The sequence below is a fragment of the Strix uralensis genome, chromosome 4, assembly GCF_047716275.1.
Source record: "Strix uralensis isolate ZFMK-TIS-50842 chromosome 4, bStrUra1, whole genome shotgun sequence".
NCBI lineage: Eukaryota > Metazoa > Chordata > Aves > Strigiformes > Strigidae > Strix > Strix uralensis.
The window spans coordinates 114,097,249-114,122,339 of record NC_133975.1 but is presented as its reverse complement, the minus strand read 5'-3'; the positions used below and the strand labels follow the sequence as shown (position 1 = coordinate 114,122,339).

Here is a 25,091-nt window from a genome sequence, read left to right as displayed (position 1 = left end):
TTCTCTTAGAGTTTGTACAATATTAAGCATACTGAGAGGACTTGGAAACTCTCTAAAAATTCATAAAGGGTGCTGCCAATCGAGTTCTTCCCAACTCTAGAAAGTACACAGGTTCCATGTAGCTATGCAACAGTAATTAGAAAAAAAGGAGGTACAGAAAAATGTGAATGATTTCCCCAGAAGTTTTCTTTCTTAATTTCTTCAAAAATATTCTAATTACTTGACAGAGAAAGCGGAGAATTCTAGGACTCTGGATAAAAAAAACCCCAAAAGGTGGGAGAAAGGTAGAGACCATGAACAGTGACATCTTCCCGGAACTTATCTGACCTGAGGATACAGCAGGTCCTGTAAGGGAGCTCAGAGTAATAAAGGATTCCTCTAGCTTAGCTGGACAAAACACTGATCTCTTATTTTAGGCACTCTGTCACTAGTACATGGCAGGTTAAATTAAAATTATCCCCACTCTTTAAATAATAGGATAAACACAAGTATCTAAACCTACCAGAGCTGGAGGCAAATATGCCATGAAGTTTTTCTTGTTTTTATGCAACCCAACAGCAGTTTATGTGTAATAAACAAGAAGGAGTGTTACTAGTTTCCTGAAATCACTACAAATATTTACCAAATGTAATTTCACTGTACTCCCAATTCCCACTCATTGAAAACTAGACAAAATATCAAGCACTGAATATCTGCAGTTACAAGGAAAAAGTCAATTAGCTCTTCCACATAAGTGTGGCAATGGAATATTGAACAGTAAGCAGGGCCCTTCACAAGGGAGAGCGCTGTTCCTGAGAGACATGTTACAGTTCCTTTTGTGCATCCTTGAGAAAAAGAAATCACAGCTGTCAGACACTGAAAACTTCAGCTAGAGAGCTAATGGATTGTTAAGTGGACTGTTCATTTCTCCACAATGCTTCAATCTACATTAAAGCAAATTTCCATCTCATTTGCCCACCATTCTTCCAGCCTCTCATAGCATGAGATTTGACAGCTTTAGCCCCCAGTTACCAAGGGTAAAAATATATTTTCCTGCTGGAAAATAATGAAATACATTTTAATACATTTTTACAAAGTGTTAGAATGGCTCAGGAAAGAAATCTTCAACAAAGAGCATAATAACCAAAGACTAATATAATTCGTATAATTCACATATAGAGGGAGTAATACGTAGTTTCACTCAAACTTTAGATTAATCTGAACTGAGCTGGAACCTGTCTTATTTTCTTGTATATAGATATATTTTCTGTATACTATAACAGCCAGTTTCTTTCCTTGATTTAAATACATACACTGAATTAAAAACTGAATGAGGAGTAACTTGTTTATTGGAAATTACTTACCCCCTTACTTTAGGGGGTTCTCTTCCAGATGGTTTAAGTAGTTCCAGAGCATTTTGAACTAAGAGCTCAGAAAAAGCTTATATGAATTCCTGCCTTGTAACCAAGTCACAACTCAAAGAACTGCTTACAAATATATTTTTAGCTCATCCCTTTTTCAGTAGAGCTGTAAGATAGTTCTGTAACAAGTGCATGAGATTAATAAATCTGAAATCTGGCAGAATAATGCAGAGAAATGTTTCAGAAATGTTTCACCTGCTGAGGTCTCCTAAAAAAGCAGAAAACAGCCAATTAAGCAGAAATCTAACCACACTTAAATGTAACTAGAAAGTTAAGGACACGTAATCTTCATCTGCTTTTTTTCTGTAATACAACAACAATATGGTTTACAATACATGTAAACCATAGATTCACTGATTCATCTAATTGATCATGTAATCATTACTTCTGACAATTTTTAGGTCGAAAAATAATTTTTCCAAGCATTATAGCGTGGTTTGTTGGTGGCTTTTATTTTGTTTATTTGGTTGGTTTTTTGGTTAAAATGAGCTACTTCACATGAAAATATTTTTGGTATTATTTCTCTCATAGAAGAAATCTTACAAACTCCTCATCTCCTCTTGAAGTGTCTATGCTGCTACCAGTATGGTTTGACACCCAGTTAAATTTTATTATTTGTTCCCTTCAGGAAGATCAAATTACTTTGGTAGGCACAAGCAGCTAGAGTTTACCTGTTCATGTATTGTGAAGTGTGGCTCTGTGGAAGTTTGAAATACAGCTGAAAACTACATGAAAGCAAAGGGAAAGTTTTTAATATGTTATGTGTCATAGAGGTGATGTATCATAACTACCCTACCAGTGAGATCTTAAAGCACATCAATATGTCCTTCAGTGACTACAGCTCAGCCTATGATTATGTTTCAGTGAAGGATAATCCATCTCTCTGGGAGAAAAAAAAGCAGTGCAAACCCAAGAAGTTATCTGCCTCGCAATGATCTCAATTTATACTCTTTAGAAATCTTTGGAAGAGGAGGAGGAAGAAAATCTTCATGATAAGTTTCTCCAAGAGATCCTATTTTTCTGTTTTGCCCAAGCTTCAGTTTTAGAATGAAACCCATCGACTAATGAGGCAAACCACACAAAGGGGGACAAGTCTTCCTTATTTTTTTCCCCTCTGTTATATGGGGTTAGAGAAAAGTAGCACAGGGACCAAATTATTTCATTACTATTGAACTTAATGGACTTCAAAAGACTGCAGATCAACCTCATGAATTATTATGGCTGAAACCAGACAGATTATTTACATCATTTACTGATGAGTTTATCATTGTATGTCCTGAGGTGTATTTTATTGCTTTTCAAAATGCATTTACTTCACTGTAACAGTTTTCACGCTGGAAGTCCAGTCCCATCTGATAAACCTCAATTAATATGACAGCCATTGTGACAGAATAATAAAGAATCTCTGCAATTAAATTATTTCCACAAACTAAGGAAATGTTTTTTGTTTCACCTTGCTACATTATATAATAATACTATTCTGTAACATTAAGTATTTCTGATAAGTACAGGAAAAAACAATGTATTTTGGTATACCTATCTTCTACTTAGAACTTTACATGGCAAATGTATGGCCCCACTTCTGACCATCTGTTCAGTATTTCGCCTGCTTCTCCTCCTTCCTGCTCCTGATAGGATTTTTCTGATTATATGAATATGATACGTGCTTTGTTTTCCCATGGTTAGAGAATCTGAGTTCGTGGAAAATCCCCCAGAGCCTTTTCTCCTTCAATTATAGGGATCAGTTAATATGGTTTCTTTAGGGAAAGGATAATTACTTGCATTTGTGCTTCTCAAGACTTTATTAAAATAAATCTATTTATATCACTCTCCAGAGACTTTGGGAGTTGATAAATGTATTGTTAAGGACAGATTATTTTATGAGTTCATGCCATAACATGGGAATTCTTTAAACATTTTTTCCACCAGGAGGTTGAGGAACTGAAACATAATATTCAGGAAAGAGATGTGAAAAGGCACAGGCAGCTGACTTTGCTTCCATTGCCAAAGCCTAGATAACTTGAATTCTGACATCTGTTCATGTCACGGGAGAAAGCTTAGACCCAAAAGCTAGACTACTGACAAATGAGTTTTCTACAGAAATAAGCTTTCCATGCAAAAAGTGAAAAAAAGTTATTTGGAAAAAAACCTTTACATTTAGTTGAAATATGCATAAAACTCACTGACACAGTAGGATAAACGCAGGAATTAAAACAAGAACAATATTAATTATGCAACTACATTTTTGCACAAGGAAGACAGCATATATAACATGTTTGAGAATACACATGGATTCTAATTTTTAATCTCCATTTTCAAGTTTCCAAAAATTTAAGTGTGACTTTTTAGAAAAACCTTCCAAAAACAAAAAATCAGTTTGAGCGTTAGTTAACAAGCAGACAGTGCATACCTCTCCCAGAGCACAACAGTCAGTGGTAGCATATTCTTCCCCTTTAGTTGGCTAGTACCTCAGGCACAACCCCCTGCCACTGCTCCCCAAAACAACATTAACAGTACTTAAAAGGACAGCGTGTTTTATACTAAATAAAACAGTGTAATAGATTGTATTATCATTTCTACATTGAAAACTGAAATACTGTTTAAGAATTTTTTTAGGTAAGCAGTGAGCTCTTAAAGCAGAAAAATCATCTTTGCAAGTTATAAAAGTAACATGCATCATATTGAACAGGTGAATGCCTGGCTGTGTAGCTGATGCCACACGCAAAAGTTTTGCCTTCTTTGATCATGGATCTACCTGTGAGAAGCCAGTTTTGTTGGGAGCTCTTTGCAAACAAGCTGGCTGGACTTGTAAGTAGGGCTTTAATCTAGACTCATTGGTAGAATGGGATGGAGTTTTGAATAACACAGAAGAGCCAGGGGCTGTTGATGCATTAGGAACCAAAAGGAAACACTTGTGAAGTGCTGCAAAGGAATTAGGGCTTATTTCTCTAAAAAGGTGACACGGTCAACAGCCAAGCTGAAATGCTTCTATACCAATGCACACAGCATGGATAACAAACAGGAATTTGAAGCCACTGTACAGCTAGAAAGCTGTTATCTAATCTGTATCACTGAAATTTGGTGGGATGAATCACATGACTGGAGCATTGTGATCGATAGCTATAAACTGTTCAGAAGGCACAGGCAAGGAAGAAGCGGGGGGGGGGGGGGGGGGGGGGGAGTTTGCCCTCTATGTAGAAAAAAGTGGATTGACTGCACAGAGCTGTGTTTAAAAAACAGCGATGAACAGGTTGAGAGCTTATGGGTCAAAAATCAGAGGTCACGCCAACAAAGGAAACCTTAGGGTTGGTGTTTACTACAGGCCGCTTGATCAAGAGGATGTTGCCAAAGCATTCTTACTTCAACTACAGGAAGCATCATGCTCACAGGCTCTGATCCTGCTGGGGGACTTCATTCACCCCAAAATAATGTGTCTTTACTTTTATTTACTATATAAGACTCTATAAGTCTATTTACTGAACTTTTAAACATTCTTTCTCCCCACATCGTTTGTTAGTTCAAAAGATCTACAGAGTGATTTGAGTTGCTCTAAACACTACTATTTTTCCTGAACTCTTTGCTACTCTCTATTATTTCAAGCTTTACTGTAGATAATGCCTTTTGTAGATCATGGTTTCTCAAAAAAAGAAGTTAGTTACAATCTTCTTTGCATTAGTTTTAAGAACAAAAATTTTAAAACTTACTCTTCCCAAATATTGCAGATACACATCATTATTCTCAATGTATTTTTAGGTTTTTGAGCCATCATCACCCCATAGCAGTACTTACTTATCACCTTCCTGATCTGCATGTTCTAGAGATAGTCTCAGAAGCTGAGAAGAAGAGATTTACAAAATTGCAACCAAGTGTTAGGAAATATATCCCTTCCACCCCTCCAAAGAGGATTCCAGCACAGATCTTTAAGAAAATGAAGTCTGAAACTATGAAATACAGAATGGACCAAAAGCAACTCTTTTCTCTTCTGATTTACAGCAATTCCTTCACATTTGCTCTATGGTATTTCCTTCACACCCCACTTCCAGAGGACTCTTTTTTCCTCACACCTGCTCTCTTCCAAACATTCCTCTTTCAACAGTCCTTCACCCATTAGTTCTGCAGAAAAACATTTTTATAAAGAATATCTATTTTTCCTAATGCATGCAATAATCGCAGAAGAGGAATGGAAATGAAAAAATAATATTTAGGTTGTTGATCTAAAACTTAAACAACAATAAAGAAAAAATTAGAATCAAAAGACTCTATAGGTGCTTTCTTTGAAGTTGCAAGCAGAATGTGGGACTGATCATCTCAAATGCAGTCATGCCACAAAAATGTGAAAATAAAGCTTTGGAACATAGCAGCATTCGAATGACTCAGCCACTCAAATTACTTTGCTCAATATATAATACACCCACTTTTCTTCTGAAGTCACACCTTACCTTTGCTTCCATACTGTTCTGGTGGCAGGTCATAAGGTACAGGAAAGTATGTTGCTGAATCATTACCTTCTGAAAGCATTTTCCCTCTCACATGAAAGTAACCTTTGTCCAATCCCTATGAAGGAAAGGAAACATACAGACAACTTATTAGTTTTTTGGGAAAAAGAAAACATTTTCCCTCTGTTACTGAGATTAGATACTTCCTAAAGCACTTCCCTGTCTCAAGAACTCAGCTTCTCTTATTAGTACTATTTCAGGCTCTTCTCTTTCTTTTACATTCATTGGCTTGGCCCCACAGGTGGGTCCACATTAGATACACTCTACCTTCTCAGTCCCTTACACACATACCAATCTGTTTCTATGTTCACTAGGTAAACACACTTGTGGCCTTGCTTGTGTGAGCAATTCTATCCAAACTGTTTAAGGTCTTTGCTAGTACCATATAGGCAGCATATCTCAGTACAACAAGATGTTGCTTCTTTTGCATAAACGCTTATGGACATCGGAATCACACTTTTATTATAAAAAAAATATTAACACCCTTCCTTTTAGTTAAATATTAAACAGCAAAAGCTTTAAATAAATTCTCTTTGCTGTTTAGTTTCATCCTAACCGTATTAGTTATGTGTTCAGTGTGTTTCACAAACCTAATTAAAATTCAACTTGTGATACAGAAACAAGTCTTCAAACTTATGCTTTTTCAGATATCTTGGGTAACACCATCCATGTACGCTAAAAAAAAAAGTAATGACAATTTGAAACTGCTTGCATAACAGTTTCAAAGACTACACTCATTAGAATGACAATAGATTTCAAAGAACGATAAGGACTACAAAAAACCCCCACAACTATAATGCAATACAAGGGCAGATAGATTCAAAGCAATTCAAGTAACTTTGGCAGGTTATATTGCTTAGCCACTTCTCCAAAGAAATTGGATCCCATTCATCAATTGTAATGAGTTACACAAACGCAAATCTCTAATATGTAGATTTCCAATAGCCTATTGTCAATCAAGTACAATTTGATTAAAATAGACTAAAAGTTTAAAGACTATTAAGCTTTTAGTATTTATTTTTAAGACATTACTGAACAACTGCAGTTTTATTTCTAAAATCATAGAATAGTTTGGAAAAGGCCTTTAAAGGTCATCTAGCATAACCCCCCTGCCATAGGCAGGGACACCTCCCACTAGACCAGGTTGCTCAAAGCCCCGTCCAACCTGGCCTGGAACACTGCCAGGGAGGGGACAGCCACAACTTCTCTGGGCAACCTGTTCCAGTTTCACCACCCTCACTGTAAAAAATTTCTTCCTTACATCTAGTCTGAATCTACTCTCTTTTAGTTTAAAGCCATTACCCTTTGTCCTAACGCTATAGGCCCTACTAAAAGGTCTGTCCCCATCTTTCATATAAGCCCCCTTTAAGTACTGGAAAGCCACTATAAGGCCTCCCTGGAGCCTTCTCTTCTCTAGGCTGAACAACCCCAACTCTCTCAGCCTGTCCTCATAAAGGAGGTGCTCCAGCCCCCTGATCATCTTTGTGGCCTCCTCTGGACCCGCTCCAACAGGTCCACGTCCTTCTTATGTTGGGGGCCCCAAGGTTGGACACAGCACTGCAGGGGTCTCACGAGAGCAGAGTAGAGGGGGAGAATCATCTCTCTCGACCTGCTGGCCACACTTCTCTTGATGCAGCCCAGGATACAGTTGGCTTTCTGGGCTATGAGCACACACTACTAGCTCATATCTGAATATTAACTTATACTTTATCCAAGTTGTAGGATCCATCAGTCCAAGTTCTACTGGATTACTGTTTTGTGATAGTACAAGCAAGCTTCTTAATTACTACTAAATAATCCCATTTTATTCAAACATAGTCCCATCTATATACAGTATTTTTACAATACTGTAAGTTGTTCTTTACTGAAGTTTTACTTCATCAAATGTTAGCATTGGAAGAAGCAACATTCATATAACCACATAAAGCATGGGATACAAAGCAGCTTTACACCCTTTGTTATTGAAGAAGCATAGTAACAGAGAAAATGGAGAACTGTCAAAGACAATGCCAAGCTGTATTATAGCAGTTCTAGCAAGCCAGTTCAAGAAACTCCTTTCGAATATAGATGCCTCCTTTGTGTCGTAACCCAGAGTAACTAGTTACAATATAAGAAACACTGTGTATTATTTCAAGGACTAGGTAAAAGCCACTGCCTTTTATATGAAATAACACCGGAAACAAGCAAGGTACATTTCAAAGGACTGCATGAATGAAAGTGCATTTTAAACTTCCTTTTCTTATACCATTTAAGTCAGTGGAATTCTGATAAAACTTCATTAAAATCAGACTACAGCATTTAGTGGAGTTTAGCTTTTAAGTAACAAACAGTATGTTCAAAATGAACCAATGTAAAGATGTAAGATTATTTTTAAAAGCTCATAAATATCTAAAGGTTTGAAACTGAATAGAAAAATACAAAATTCATAATTACTTAGAAAAAAGTGCAACAATCAAGTTGTACACCTTTACTTTTCTAATGAACTTGAATCACTCAGGGATTGATAGAAATTTACAAAAATGCAAATAACCATACTTATGTTTGTAGTGGAAAAAACATGAAATATGCCAGGGATGCTATATCTTACAAAGAACAGGAACTGTGTAAATGGTGGTGGTGGTGGTGGTAAGAGGTTTTTCACAACTCAGTGGTCAGGTTTCAGTCGGTGGAGGGTCTGGGTAGTGTACAGTCCTAGATACTACTCACAAGGTGACATTTAAATTGCAAACTAAAATGGCTTGTACGAGGTTTGATTGGCCCAAGTGCCTGGGAGCTTTTCTCATCCTCTAGATGCAGCTATGAGAGAAATGTGGAATGGCAGAGAAGGCTTCTCTGCTGTATCGTGAGTTGGTTCTTATTCTACAATGAACTTCATATGCATGCCTGATCAAGAGCACCAAAGCTACACAGCTGTTGCCTGGCACCATCCGAGTTAGAAATTTGTATGACCATTACCATCAAAGCACATAGTGTAGAACACCACCTACTTAGGCCTCTACATAGTAATCTCAGTTTAACTCAAGCATCAAGAACACATGTATTTCACTCTGAAGTTCATAGCAGTAGATGCTTTTCACACAACATGAAAGAAAAAAGCACCACTTGTAGGACATTTTTAATTTCATTTTCTTCCCTGTTATCCATCTTTTTCTCAACCTAGTACTGGTTTTGTTTCTGCTTCATTTCTTCTGCCTTCTTGCTCCATTATTACTTCAGTGTATTTCTTTTCCAGCATTTTGCTTCTTTCACTTGTTCTACACCTTTGCTTTCCTCTTCCTTGTTCTTTCTCAGTAGTCACCAGTTATATTTTCCTCTCCTCTGACAGTCTTATTTCTTCTCTGATGCTGACCTCCAACCCTGCTAGACTCCCCAAATTGTTTTATTTGTCAGAATTTAACCTGTAGCATTTCCATTCAGGAAATGCTAATCTAAGAAAAGATATTTGGTTTTCCTCAAAACATCCTGGAGTAAGAGTCTAGGTTATGGAATACATTCTTTAACAAGGCTCTCTGAAGAGATTCACGTGGTTTTAGAAATACTAACTCTCATGTCTCTATCTTCACACAGAAATTGAAGTAAGCCACACATTTTGTCTGTTTCAAACATTTCCTGGATGTTGACAGTTCTCATCACTGTTTCCAAAAAACAAACCAGCAGGATCTTGCCTGAAAAAATTCTGCCTGCCTTGCAAATTTTCTTCAGCCATATTCTATTCTTTCAGAATTTTTCCCTCTGCAGCTATATTTTGGTTGACTGCTGCTCACAGCAATACATTTTGAAATGTTAAGAAATACATTTCTCAGGTGGGAAAGCATACTTTTTTTATACTTATCAAACTTTAGATGCCATTGTGGGTGGTATTAGTGCCTTAGCATCACATGTTGTAAAAGTAGGCATGGGGAGGAAGAATGGGAAAAGGAAGTAGAACAGCTTTTAAAATTCCACTTTCCACCCCTTTTTGCCCCAAACACAAGGCAGATTGCAGACTACAAAAGAACATTACACAAGACGGAGGTAAGAATTGCTACCCCTACTTGAGTGGGAATTAACATTGATATCACTACAGTATTTTGATACTACTGAAGTAACTCCTACAGGAGACAGCTGATTATTCCACTAGAATACAGGACTATCCTTTCCCATGCCAATAAACAGAAAAAAAGCCTGGGTTTTGGCAAAACTTTGAAAACCTCACTAGTTTGGGCAGTAAAGAATTAAGGATCTACACAAACTTTACAGTGACCACGATCCTCTGACCAGAAGAATACACAATGAAATCCTTCCTCAATACTGAGGCGCATTTATTCAAAACAGAGCTTTACTCAACTGTATCAGAATACTTTTTTTTTTGGTAAACAGCCAGTAACAGATTCAGGTGTCTAAACCCAAAGTTCCTTGGCTTGGAAAACATGTCTCTGGGTGTCTTTACCACCGGAGTTTGAAAACCTTGTAGCAGTTCTGTGAACACTAAAAGGACAGTTTAAGATTCTGAAGTCCACATATAAAATCTTAATTTACCTACATTGTATTTATTTCCCCACCCCCACTGTATTTCATACAGGATAGAAGACTTAATTTGAAACTAGAGGAAATTAGAGAACAAAGTGGTACTATGTTACTTTGGAAGTTAATGTTACACTCAGAGAGCGTAACCTACTTTATTTTGGTTCTGGTCTAAGTTGAGCTATGACTGAAGGTGCTTGCTTCAGTTGTCTGAACTCGCGGAAACTTTAAGCAGTTCGTATCTAATGATCACACAGATGTAACGGCTATCTGCTCTCTAATCCAGATTCAGCTCAAACCCATCCAGAGAGGCAACTATAAAAGTATTTTGCTCATTACCAGAGAGTATTCACCATCAAATACAGCATTTCAGAATCTGTAATACTGTAGTTAGTTGTCTGTGACTGATTATCTAAATATAAATGTAGCATCTGATAGCACTAGGTAGGCAATGGCAACTACATTTCTGAGTCTGTATTTCCGAAAACTAGCTGCCTAGTACCATATTCTTCAACAGACCTTTTAGAAGATTTAAGTATTCTACAAACTTTTATACCATTTTACAGGTCAAGCTCAGTTTATCTTAACAACCTTATCAGACACAGAAGTGGTGAGGAGGAACTATTTATATGAAAAGCTTTCCATCACACACTTCCAGGATTTTTCAAACTAAGTAATTACTGCAACATGCTTCCCAGAACTCCATACTGTTAGGTGATAGGATTCTCTGATCATGTTTTACATGTTGAAGATGCAATTTATTTCAGCCTCTGGAAAGGAATCCCCAGCAGCTGAAAGAGCAAGCTGAACACAAGTGAGAGTGAAGATGTAGGAGGTGAGAAACAAAAATGGAGAGAGAAAATGAAATGCAGTTCAAACACAGGACATGATCTTTTTAATAAACATTTTTTTAATCAAGAGAAGCTTATGATCTAATGTCAGCATCAGCTGATTTTTCCCTAAACCCTAAAATTGTAAATGATGACAGCCACTGCAATGTTGAGAACAACCATTCAACATATTTCTGAGAGTCTGCATTAGCACACCAGGCCAAGACCCAAACTCGAAGCATAAGTTCTGGAAGCATTTTAAAAACCAGACAAAAACTGGCAGTCAACAGATGGCAAGTGAGGAACGATCCACTTCCAAATTTGGATTCAGCAGAAAACAGAAGGCACAAACCACCAAGCTAGTGGAGTTTTTAAGATTAGGAATACTAAGCATGTGCCACACAAGTCCACCAGGGTAGTGTGGCCGAGCGGTCTAAGGCGCTGGATTAAGGCTCCAGTCTCTTCGGGGGCGTGGGTTCGAATCCCACCGCTGCCAGGAATGTTTTAGTAGTTGGACTCTGATATTAAAGGTCTTTTCCAACCTAAATGGTTCTATGATTCTCAATCTTAACTTCTACCAGAGTAAGTGTCATTAACTTTGTGATCAAACTAGATGAAACTACCTGAAGAAACAGAGCTATCAGAAATTGGCATTCCAACAGCTATAGTGTACTGAGTCTTTTGAGGCCTAAAAAAGCTCAGTTGTATTTCAAAGCATTTCATCTAGTTTGTATTCTGTATATTTTTAGTTGCAAACAAATTTAGAAAAGCAATTTTCTAAAAATTTAGTCTATTCCTAGTTCTCCATTATCTCCTCCTAAGACTACTCTGGAACATAGTATGTTAAAACCACACCGAAACAACAGAAGTCTTGACAACTAGACTAAGTTATTGAAGAACCACTTCTTATGCAGAGTTAACTGCAGGGCATACACATAAGCGATTCACAAGCTAAGCACTGAAACTTGAAAATCAAATGACTACAGGTACATAAGGCAAGTATTAATATTTGTCTCTGACTACCTCTGTGTTATCAGGTGTCTTTGCAGGCACTTCCCAGTGAAGGAAGGAACGACAGCTGCAGTCCCTCTCCCCACTTTGCTCCCATATACACCATATCATGTGACTACTGACAGGTGACTTGTTTTTTTCTGGTTGCCAGTCTTCACAATTAAATATCAACATTTAGGAAACTGGGAGGAAGAGAACCAAGTATTCTCTTCCAAAATACATATTAAGTGTGACAGTCTTATAAGTTTTAGATGAGCTTCAATTAAGTTGTGTTCCGAGAGATCTGAAACTCAAACATAAGACTATCTCATGCACACTGGCAGATTTTAGTACAGCCACCTGTGTAAGAGCACATATTTGCATGCCTCTATAATTTACATAAGACAAATAAGAGTTGTGAGGGCTGCAGAGAAAGCACTGTACTTACACTAAGTGTCTTTATATTGCATACATTTTAATTATGCTATTCAACAAAAATCAAACTAAACTTTATCATGAAGTGTGACATATTAGAATCATGTTTCTCATATGTACACATTTCTGTCAATTCCAGATAAACACTTCCTCATTCACTTGTTGAAAAACAATCAGAGGCTAACATATTATACAGCACTTTGTAAATAATACAGCAGGTCAAACAGACTCGGTGAGTGGGGAGAACCTTGAGAACATCATTGTATCACAAATTTATATCTGAATCTGTTTCTCCAGATTTATACTTGCATCTCTTGTGCACCTTTGTCCCTCCACTCCCCAATGTCCCTCCCAACCCAAATGATATGAAAGGAAAAAAAAAAATAGAGAAAAGTAGTAAGAATGATCAATCTCCACCCTAGAAGCAACTGAGCAGGCTGACTCTTCAGCCTAGAAAAAGATAAAGGCCTACAGAAAGAGTGGCATGGAAAAGGTGAATAGGGATCACATGGTTATTGCATCTTTCAGTGCAAGATGGGAAAATCATAAAATGAAACTCATTTTCATAACACTGGGCTTCATGTGGCATTGTTAAGTTGTGGAACTCAGCCAGAGCAGGTTGTGAATGCTAGAAGCTTATAGGCATTTAAGAAAAGACAAGATGCTCACAGAAGAGCCTATAGCCTCTGAGTCAAGAAGTCTTCAGGGATAAACTACTACATACATGCCTGACTATTATACTTTTCCATAAGCATGTGCTTTTGGCCACAGAGTTTTGAGATGTTCCTTTGATATGACAAAGTAAAGCCTTCTACTCCTCCAACAGTGACTAAAGTAACCAGTGTGACAAAAAGGGAAAGATCTTGAGGTTTGTCTATTTATAGTGCACAATAGATTTTCCTCAGTCAGGTCCTAGCCATTTACACCTATTTTCATCCAAAACTTCACTGATCAGCCTTCTCCACAGGCTCTGGTTCCAAAACCTGGCCAAAAGAAGGTTATCTCAATGTGATCCTACGCTCACATCCCTGCTCTCTGACCCCTTGAACTTGCCCTTCCTACTTCTTCCTTCTACTAGCACTCACCTGATCATGTTAAGCTGGTTCATGGAACAACACTGAAAAACTCTGCAATTTGGTTTTGGCCAGTATGAGCTGGTTTAAAGCACAAGGAATCCACTAAGCACCGGTGCTAGTACAACTAAGGGAGTGAAGACAGCCATGGACAGGCTACTGTCATGGTAGGGCCAACTGATGTAGTTCCACATGTTAAGCTAATCTATTGCTTTGACATGTTTGAGAAGCCAGATTCCAACCTATCTTATCAGGTGGTCTAACGGGCTGATCTGCTGAGTCAGACAGGTACAGCAACCTACTTGTCACCAGAACACGATCCTGAGTTGCAGCAAAGCTTCACTATATGTTATGTTTCCTAGGCCGAGAGTGTAAGTCCGCAGCAGTTGTAGGTTTAAGGAAGAGAGGCCTTGAACAAACAAAAATGATTTCCCCAATCCCAAGACTGTCAGCATCCTTTCTGCAAATCTGAACTTGCCCTACAACTACTTAGTGAGATCAATATCTTGACCAAGTTTGCATAAGTAACTTTCACTGGTTTGATCCACTGTACGTATAGAAATTGCATTAATTCACTCTAACAAGTAACTACTTCAATTCCTCCTGAAGGCTTTTTTACTGAACATAGTTACAAACTTTCCATAGACTTTGATCACAAAGGATGGCCCAACAGACAAAATTCTCATCTCTATAAAGTTTAATGACACCTTTGAAGTAAATTATTTCTGACAGATTGAAATTCCAGGGGTCAGATCCTACCACTAGAAAATCTACTGCAGAGTATCATTAGACTGAAACACAGCCTTACAGCAAGTTATTTCAAGTTATGGACGATAAACTAAATCTCATTTGAAGTTATTTGCAACCATCTTCTTGAGTGTTGACTCCTAAAGCTGCATAAAGGAAAAACTTTGCCAAAAGCTTTAGAGTCTACTAAAACATTACAAATGTATTTAATTAATGAAAGGCATGTAACTAATGACAGCAGTTTGTACAGATATGCCTGAAGAAGCCTTAAACCAATGTGAACACTGCTAGCACAGCAATTATAACATGATACTTACCATGGTCTGTATTAGCTCCAGTTCTTGGACCTTTTTGCCAGTTTGTACTGAACTCTACCACTATAACCATCAACTGGCAATTCTTAAGAAAGAAACATCTTGCATGCATTAAACTATTTTTGGTTTTCAGATACAAGATTGCGTTATGCATGCATCATAAGGATAAATTTATGCTGCAATAAAAAACATCAGCCATTTAAATCCTTGATGCCTACAGTTAAATTTGTTTCCAGCAGTACTTATTCACTTGTTGGTAGTGACTCATCTTCCCAATATGTATGCTTCTGCGCTCTCTGAAAAGCCACTTGGTTCCCAAACAATCCCACTCTACCCCCCGCCTCAAGCAGATTGCTTACACTTCTAAAACCATGTTAGCGGTACAAATTAAAGTTCAGTTTTGAAAATACTGGCCCCTAGCTTTTGCATTTGACACTGACTATATATTAAATGTAAGTTGTGTTTATTTTCAACTTTAAAAAGAAATCACAAAGCAGCACAGAAACTGTATTTTCCATTACAATTTTTCCTTATTAAGAGATTAGGTGGACACTCCCAAGATGAAAACTGGAACTCCATTACTGCTGTAAGGTTGACAGTTACACAGGTGTTATATAAGACAGCAAAAGAACACTATTACAGTCTTAAAGTCTGAAATCTTTTTCTAGGGGACAGTTACAACAATCAGACAGTAGCAAGAAGTGGAGTAGACTGGCAGCAGACAAGTCCTACTTCATTAATTAACCTGATATTACATTACAGGCATACTGTACAAAATTACAGTTCCTGCTCCCAGTGTATGAAGTGTTTTGCTACCACATATATTAAAACCAAAATAAATATTTCTCTGCCTCTTACTTAATGGTCAAGCTTTCAGCATTGACTCCTCTGAACTGCAGGAAGTTTTCACACTGCTTCTGCTTCAACTAATGACAAAATAACATGGAGCTATATAGTAATAGGTGAATTTGATCTTTTCCTGAACATAGTAGGGATTAGAACAGGAACACCCTGACTGCCTTTTCCAAAAGGCTGATCAAAAGAAAAAACAGAATGCCAGAAGTCAAGGATTCTTACACATTTAAAAATCAACTGTTTTCTGGGGTTCATTTCATAAACAAATTTAGAGTGTGCCTATGAATGTAGAATGCAGCAAAAATTGCTAAAAAGCCTCTAAGATTCAAACCGATGCTGCACCCCTCCCACACCAAGCAGAATTATCTCTACTTCCTAAACAGAAGTACGGCAAAGAAGGGAGAAGAGAGGTCACATTTTTGCAGTTTCAGTGAAACCTCTCCTCTCATGAGAGCAGACCCAGCCAACGTCTTTTTTGCCTCTCTTGACCACAAGGCTTGAGCTTCATTAGGAACTGTTTACCCAAGAGCATTTACCAAAACCATTCTTTACAGTTGTCATTACTAGTACTCATATTGGACTTAGAGCAGAACCTATCTCTCTAAATTTTCTTGTGTAAACAGGCCTGCAGGCTTCTGCTAAATGAAGCAGATGCTTAATAACTATCCAATGTGTTATTAATCATCAGTAAACTTAACTTAGACACTGCATTTAAATTCCAGTTATTCTGATCCAACAGAAGAATAAAAACACACTTCATTTTTAATAATATTCAATCTCTTAAATGGCTAAGTGGATTTTACTCCAACTGCTAAGACTAGACTCCAAGCAAAAACAAAAACATTAATAATTTTGATCTAAAACACCCAGAATGATGAAAACATCATTAATAGCAGAAAGGTCTAACTAGTTTGCAAAGAAGGTAAAGTTTTAACTTCAGATTGCTAAGGTTGGAGTGCTTCAGAATCTTTTATATTTCTGATAAATTAAATGCTCCTGAACAAATAATTCTGTTCATCAAAATGAAGTCTTATTTTAGGATGAAACTAAATTATGGAACAACTCACAAGAATGAGTTCAGAGGCATTAAGACTTACAATTTTAGGCATGGTTAAGAAAATTCAAGATTTTTATTTAAGTTTTGGCCATCTGAAAAATGTTCTGGTGATCCCCCCCTCCCCTACTCCACATGCAAGAAAACCTGTGTAGAATGCAAGATTCAGGATGAAATGCAAGCCAAACGTTCTCACAGGGGTTTGGGGGAGGGGGGGGAATATGTTTTGCTTTTCATTTGTTTGTTGGGTTTTTAAGTGAAAATTTTGCAGATTGCTCAGATCTGAAACAGGTATAGTCACTCTTGGCAAAAAGACTAACTCAATTATTCCCGATTTCCTACACATTTGAAGTATGCTTTCCAAAACTAGCAATGCATGAAAAAGAGGCAGAACAGGAATATTCAAATTATCTAAAGTGACTGCACAATCTGGTGGACAGTTACGTTCATATAAAAAAAACTTCATTCACTAAGTACAATTATATCAGACAAATTCTTTGCTTGGCAGCATCTGGAGATAACAGTAGCCAATTTCTTAGAATACTATGTTATTCCTTGTGGTCAGTTGCTGTTAGAAGTCAAATCTTTTTACACAATTTTTTTGCCCAACACTTCATTATTCTGTTATTAATAGTTGCTTATGCATGTGATGTTTGCTTTTTCTAAGACTGAAGTGATCTCAAACCCAGTGCTTCCTACTATAGGAAGTTGTATGATTTTTCTTGTTTCAGTCTGATCAATGCACTTGCTCTAAAAGTTTTCTTCCACATAAGCCATGTTGGAGAATGACATCTGAGATTGTCTCTACGGTTCACAGTATCAGAGACCACACTACTGCATAAACTCCTTAATATATGTCAGGCACAGCCAGAAGCTATCAATCTTCATATTGCAATCTTAGAAGACTACAATTATACAGTTACAGTAAACATTTTTACAATGTCATAATATTAGTAAATATTCATTTGGGAGTACATTATTAATCAACAGAAGTGATGAAACATTATGTGAACATCCATAAACATTACCTAGGAATGATAAGAGAATAAGCTGATTTGTGACTACTAACCAACCATCATGGTCTGGATACAATTCTCATCCTGGAAAGCCTTTAAAATAAATCATAAGGAACATACACTAAAGAGATATCACATACACACTCTTTATTGTGCTAATCCCCATGGCATCTCCTACAACTGCACAAAGACAAGGCTACAAGGTAGATAGACCTTAGTTATCACGAAAACATTTCGTGTCTCCCAATCCTCCACACCACACATCAGAACAGTAAGTTATTTTGGGTCAAACTTGTCTTCTACATACAGAGACTGCTGTCACATCAGTTTGGAAGATACAATCCTTCAGCTTTTAGACAGTCTTTTATGAAGATGCTCTGAGATTTTAGCAGATGCATTTGAGAACTTGTTCTCAAAGGAGAAAGTTTGAGATGAGACAAATGCATTTTGCATTTGAAAATGCATTTCAGGGAAAGAGCAAGAACAGCAGTCAGTGCAACATTAGGAACTGATTTTCAAGTTATAAACACATCACTTCAATGTGAATATGCACTTACAGCCTAGTTTTAAGAAATACTAAAGAGGAGATTTGATCATCCTTTCCAGCAACATTTAGTATATGTTACAATTTTAAAATACTATTGCCTTTCAGTAAGACAACAAAAGTCACATCAATACCAAATCCACACTTGCTGCATAGGAAAACAGACTGTTTCTATTTTAAAGAATACCTTGTAATAAACTCCTCTTGCTATTAGCTTTCTAACCTGGAAACACAGAACCTAGTAAGTAGATTATTCAGTCACATTTGTATTCATCAATATTTGCATATCCCAGGATTTGTACTTGAACTATGAACTTACAAATGCTGAAGGCATGAAAAGGACCCCCAGTTCATATGAACGGATCATCAGTTGGGTGCCATTTTTCTCCAGAGCTCCCCAAGCTGCTTTAGATAGATTGGCACTGCAAAGAGAAACAAAGCATTTCAGTGAGGCATAATCTTCACAGCAGAAAATGCTTATGTACCACAGCTGTTAACAATGCACTTCTAGCAGGAGAACTTCAATCAGAACAGTCTTTTTATGAAAAGTGATTTGAGTGTTATTCCTCACTGCTATTTTTACAGCACAGTGGGAGAAACAGAGACAATATATAGAAGGGCGTTCAATACAACACATGTAGATAATTATACAAGCTTACTTGTGTCACACAGATCTACAAGACAAATTTCAGCCTTTTGAATCTTCTCTGCCCATTTCAGAAAGAAACTTGGTAAAGAGCTTCAATGTGATGCTTAAGAAGATTAAAGGCTAGCTCAGTTATGACAAGTGACATTATAATACATTTAGTACTGAGCACTTTTGCAAGTGTTAAACAGTATCTTTTGCTCCTGGCATTTTGTTCTTACATATATTTATGAAAACAAGTATTTATCAAAGAGATATTTTTGTTTTCATGTGCTATTCAGCACCATGTTGTAGTTAATCCTTCATCAGTATCTGCTATGAAGTAGATCAAGTTAGGAGTCAAAGAATAAATGCAATTCTGTTGTCAAAACTTACTACTACAGCAAAATACAAAGCTTAAACATTATGTTTTAACTGACAGACGTACTGGATGCTTTTTGATAGTAGCAAAAGGTAGAATAGAAGAAACATGAGAAAAAATAAAAGCAACTATAAATTTCTGCATTAGGTAGACTCAGCACCACATTTGAACAACTTGAATCCTTTAAAAAGCACCTTAATCCTTACTACTATTGAAGGCATCAGTATTGATAAATGATGAAATTTAAAGAAACAAAATAGAAAGAGGAAAAAAGATTAAAGATCATAATCTACAGTATATAGGGTTGCATGAAAATCATTTTTGGCAAAACAAACATATCTAGTTTTCATTCACAATAAGACATTCTGCCCTTACGTCAAGAAATTTCCTGCTCCCCCTTTTGGCTTCTTTAAAAAACAAACAATAGAAATACAAAGCTAGACTTCAAGCTAGACTGCTGAACAACTTAATCTGACAAAAGGTCAGATTCCAAATATTAGATATCTGCATGTTTTATTATAAAGCAGCACAAGGATAAACTTCAGCTTAACCCATATCTATTTTGTACAAACTAGCACATTCATGTACGGCATGCGTTAAAAAAACTTAACCCAAGGTTTAAAAATACTTATCACTTCAATTGATGCTGAACCCTGAAGTTGGCAGTTACAGCTCAGACAAGATTTTGGTGCAACTGCCAACAGTTCCTGACAAAGTAATTTCAATCTGCAGCCCCAAAAGGGGCAACACAATGAAGAAACATTAAATGTGGACAAAAATTCATATCAGTACTTATAGTATTACGAGGATTATGGCATTAACTCAACTGGGCCTGCAACTGACAAGAACTTTATACATGACTTTAAGATGTGTATGGTTGCTTACCTTGTAACTAAGAACCATGCAATCTTCTGGAAGTCAGAAGAGGGTCTCATGTATGTCTTAATGTGAGGTATAGCGTGACTTCGACCTGAGACTTCTGCTGACCATTTGCTAGAAAAAGAAATTATTTTCATATACAGTTTTATTTTGGGGTCTAAAAAATACCATACTGCAGTGCCATGTTCTCAATACTACTACCCTATACTTGTCACATTTAATACTCATTTCCCCTATAGAAAGGCTGAAAATACTTTAACTGATTTTTTTAATCCTGAAATCCAATCTTAGTAGAAGTTAGAAGGGCAGGATTTTTTCCTTTACAAACCAGACATATTTTCCTCAGTGTACGAGGGTCTCCTAACAAGTTTTTTCATTCCTCCACTCTAGCTAGCACTCAAGAAACTAAGTCCAAACTTCCAGCCAGCATTTTTTTTTGAAGACTGTCAATGATTATGCCTTTAAGCAAAGGAGCTTGGCACCAAATTAAACCTTGCAAAATTCCCCAAGCTTATTACAATTTATTATGCATGAAGTAGAGGCAGGGAGCAACTGATTAATTGTTGACACTACTCTTCCTCTTCCCTCTTCTGTTCTCCTAAGCCACTGAGAAATTTGAGGGCTTAAGAGAGGGGTCATATCTGTGTGTATCTAAAAAAACTAGTTTAAAACAACAAGCTATTGCTAGGGTAATTTAGTATGAATGTTACAGAACTAAACTGTAAGCAAGCAGTAAATATATGTACATAACTGAAGGTATGTAATCATGGTATTTAGAAGCACTTTCCACTCACAGCTGTTAGTCCTCAATCAAAATCAGGAAGACCTCCAAATACACCTTCTTCCACCCAGAGACTTTTCTTTCCTCAGTCTGGAATATAATAGGCTCTGGTTTTGATTGTCACAGTCTTGTTTCCCTAATTTAGCATTCTCTTCTAAATGGCAAATCAAAAAGAATCGATCAGCTCTGAAAAACTGCTTAGGTGAACTGTGTTCATTTAAAAGCCTAAGAAGACTGAAGTGGAAGGGCTGGAATTAATTTACCTAAGTTGACTTTCACAACTAACTTTCACATGAGTTAACAACCCTATCCTCCAATGAAGGAAAGAAAACTGTTTCTGAGAACAGTCCTGCATTCCTAAAGGGCAAGAGCTGAAGCACTGTATGAGTGTTTGGAGCAAACTAGACCTCTTTATATTTTGATGCAAGTCACACTGCAGTCTGTTTCTGAAGAACAGACTAATATATATAAAATACAGAAACAGCTAACTAAACTTGTGTTCCCCTACAGAACTCTACATTTTCCATACGTACTGATTGTAAGGCTATACCATAACTCAACAATCCTCTTAGTCGCTTTTATCTCACTACTGACAGTTTACAGAATCACAGAATCATCTAAGTTGGAAAAGACCTTGAAGATCATCCAGTCCAATCATTAATCTAACACTGACAGCTCCCAACTACACCATATCCCTCAGCACTATGTCGACCCGACTCTTAAACACCTCCAGGGATGGGGACTCCACCACCTCCCTGGGCAGCCCATTCCAACGCCTAACAACCCGTTCTGTAAAGAAATGCTTCCTAATATCCAGTCTAAACCTTGCCTGGCGCAACTTGAGGCCATTCCCTCTTGTCCTATCGCTTGTTACTTGGTTAAAGAGACTCATCCCCAGCTCTCTGCAACCTCCTTTCAGGTAGTTGTAGAGGGCGATGAGGTCTCCCCTCAGCCTCCTCTTCTCCAGACTAAACACCCCCAGTTCCCTCAGCCGCTCCTCGTACGACATGTGCTCCAGACCCTGCACCAGCTTCACTGTTCTTCTTTGGATACGCTCCAGCACCCTAATGTGTCTTGTAGTGAGGGGTCCAAAAGTCAACACAGTGTTCAAGGTGCGGCCTCACCAGTGCCAAGTACAGGGGTAAGATCACTTCCCTGTCCCTGCTGGCCACGCTATTTCTGATATAAGCCAGGATGCCATTGGCCTTCTTGGCCACCTGGGCACACTGCTGGCTCAATGTTTAGGCAAACATTATCTTTAAGTCTAAGGCACAACAATAATTTGGTAACTCCAGTAACATTATAGAAATGAAAACCAGGAAAAATAGCAGAATTGAGAATTGAACACAGATTTTCTTTAGATCTATCCTGCTGCCTCACTCAAGGACAAACGTCTCCACTATTAACTGCAATAATTTGAGATACTACCTCAGTCTACTGCCTTTTTGCCTCCTTATCTTTGACAGATGCAATTAAGTACTGTGTTTTAGCAAGAGTACTACCGCTTCTCTTTCATCTACTAACTACAATAATCTAATCGTAGTTAGCTTCAATTACAAGTGATCGAAACTGGTATTCCAGAAAGTTGAAGTCAGAAAGGGGAGCATACATTTTGGCCATATTTTCTTTAGTAGGACAGCACAAACATGTAAGGACAAAAAGAGGAAAGAAAGTGATTATGTTCTCCAGTCAGGTTTGGTTGTTTGTGGTTTGGTTTTGGGTTGGTGGGGTGTTTTTTTCTTTTGGGGGGTGGGGGGTGTTTGCTTTTGTTGTGTGGTGTTGGTTTTTTTTTTAAAGTAATTGCCTCATTGAAAAACTCAGATGCTTTTAGTAAAAGAAGTATTTAAGAAGTGTTTTCTCTTCAGCCTAAAACTCAATTTATCTCCTGACTGCATAATGGAATGATAAATTCAAAGAACTGGAAGGGGTTTTAGACAGGTATAATGTATCATTTAATCTCCTCAATACAGCTAAATTTCAACTTCACCATGGAACTTTCCCAGCATATTTCAGAAAAAAAGCCAAAATAGATTACAAAAAGCCCAAAGTAAAATACAAGACCAGTTACTTTGCTCAGTAAGCATGACAGCATATGTCAATATAACAATTTCAGGCTACTTCTAGTCAAATTGGCTTAGCACATTTTAAGCTATAAACTTCTCATTAGAATGCAGCTGGCAGAGGATGTACAGAGGACCGATCTCATGTTGCCACAAACTTCAGGCATATTCAATCTCAGAGATAAATATGGTAAGTTAAATGAAACTAGCTTTGAGGAATTTTATGGAACAAAGCCACAGCTGAAGCAGAATTTTTTTTGACAGTTAAGAGTCCATGGTACCATGTAAACTAATACCTTTACCTCACCCCACACTTGAGTTTTTAGCTTAGAGTAGGTACTATCAGAATTTGAACAGTTAAACATTAAAGCCTTTTTGCTAGTTTTTATTCTTTTACACTCCTAGGACTAGAACTCCTTATCACTAATACAGCTTACCTCTGACTTTAGACCACTAATCCTGACATTTTTATCAGTAACTTGCTTCAACTTCCTCCCTCACAGTCTTTTGTGGCATTTCAGTCAACAGCTTTTCTTTTTTCTTTTTAATTACACAGCCCCCAATGTCATGATTAGGTGCACTGAATTAAAGATGTAATCTGCTTTCCAACTCAAACTGCAACAGCTTTTACCCATCCCATCCCTCTATTTTTCCAATAGCTATTTTTGAGTTTCACATAATTTGCTTTTTTGGGAAAGGAGGAGGGGAAAAATGTTCTCTACCATGAATAAGGTATCTTTTGCATTAAAAATACTTTGCAATGAAAATACTTTGCACTCACTTGCACTGTACTACAAAAATGAATGCTTACAAGCTGTTGCTTTTATATGTCCTTAACCAGTTGCAGAACTTCAGAAGTAAATTTTTAAACATTTGATAAATATTTGCTTTATTCCACAATATATTTTTGAGTTTGAAAAGGAGACTACACGGCAATCGCAGCGCATTTAGCTGGAACACATACACCAAGTATCAATTGCCATCGATATCTGATATTTCTGGCACAAACAAGGTAAAGGAGCTGACACAGGCCCCTTTACAAGTGGAACTACTGAGACAGGGAAGCCAAATAATCCTAACATCCTGAAAATTAATCTGTGCAGACACACTCAACCCATAAACAGAGCCAGGAATAACTAATTTTCTACAATACCACCTCTTTCATCATTTAGTTCTTAGTTCAAATAGTGAACAGGCTTTCCATCTCAAGATACTGGCAACAAGGCCTGAACATAGTTAAAACAACTCACACCATTTGTCTCAACCTTAAGAGAACAGTAGGTCCTTTGTGCAAATGCTCTATAGCTCCCATCTTTTATGATGTTAGGGGAACAACACTTTAATTCTTTGAACTGAAAAGAAAGATGTTCTTCAAAATTCTACAGGCCTAAAGAACACAAAGCTCTACTACAGCTACGATTATCGACTTGTCAACAAGAAGTCAAACTCTGTCAAACCAACTTCTTCATTCTTGGAAAATAAAAGTCTGACAATGTAACTGCACAAACACAAGGCATGTGGTAATAAAAATCAATTAAAATGAGCATTAAAATACAATGTTTTATGTACTGTTAAAGCTAACCAACTGTTTCAAAAGTTGTAATTAACAGAAATCATTAAGCATTGCAAATCTCTCCTTATCAATTAATCCTGAATACTGAAAGGAAAATACCAGCAACCCTACCAGAGAGAAAACAGCAAATTGCATCATTTGCACAGTAGCTAATCTAACAAAGCAGTCTAGTAATCATTCTCTATGATCAGAAAAGTGAAATCAATAGTCACCTTGAGAAAATTACTTTGAGAAATTAAAATTCAGAGCTACATTATAGGTTAAATACACTCAACTGGCAGAAGAGATAGAAAAGCAGCCCACAGACATTATAAAAATTGTATGTGTGGGGTAGAGGTTTTACCTCTTTGGGTGAGACTATAGGACAGCATTCTCCAAACCCATTAATCTCTTACTTGTAAAAAGGAGCTATTCCATCTCTTTTACTCTAAGTATAAAAGTATTTATCTTTCAACTCTGATAGGATCCCTAGTTTCTTGCTAGTTCTGTATTATCTTCCAGTGAGGTAAAGACAAATTCCTCTAATCTCTCTAC

At 37.2% G+C, this 25,091-nt stretch overlaps 1 protein-coding gene and 1 non-coding gene across 3 annotated transcripts in view; one reads left to right on the top strand and one right to left on the bottom strand.

The window, feature by feature from the left end:
- Positions 1 to 25,091, bottom strand: part of TDP1 (tyrosyl-DNA phosphodiesterase 1) — a 51,427-nt gene that overhangs the window by 6,112 nt on the left and 20,224 nt on the right. For both annotated transcript variants that reach the window (XM_074868578.1, XM_074868579.1), the window contains 3 exons: positions 20,150 to 20,257; positions 18,577 to 18,679; positions 5,840 to 5,954 (listed from right to left, as the gene is read on the bottom strand). In XM_074868578.1, coding sequence (XP_074724679.1) covers positions 5,840 to 5,954; positions 18,577 to 18,679; positions 20,150 to 20,257 — 326 coding nt within the window. The remainder of the gene's footprint in view (positions 1 to 5,839; positions 5,955 to 18,576; positions 18,680 to 20,149; positions 20,258 to 25,091) is intronic.
- On the top strand, positions 11,644 to 11,725 carry TRNAL-AAG (transfer RNA leucine (anticodon AAG)). The gene has a single exon. It is a non-coding gene; the product is annotated as a tRNA-Leu (tRNA).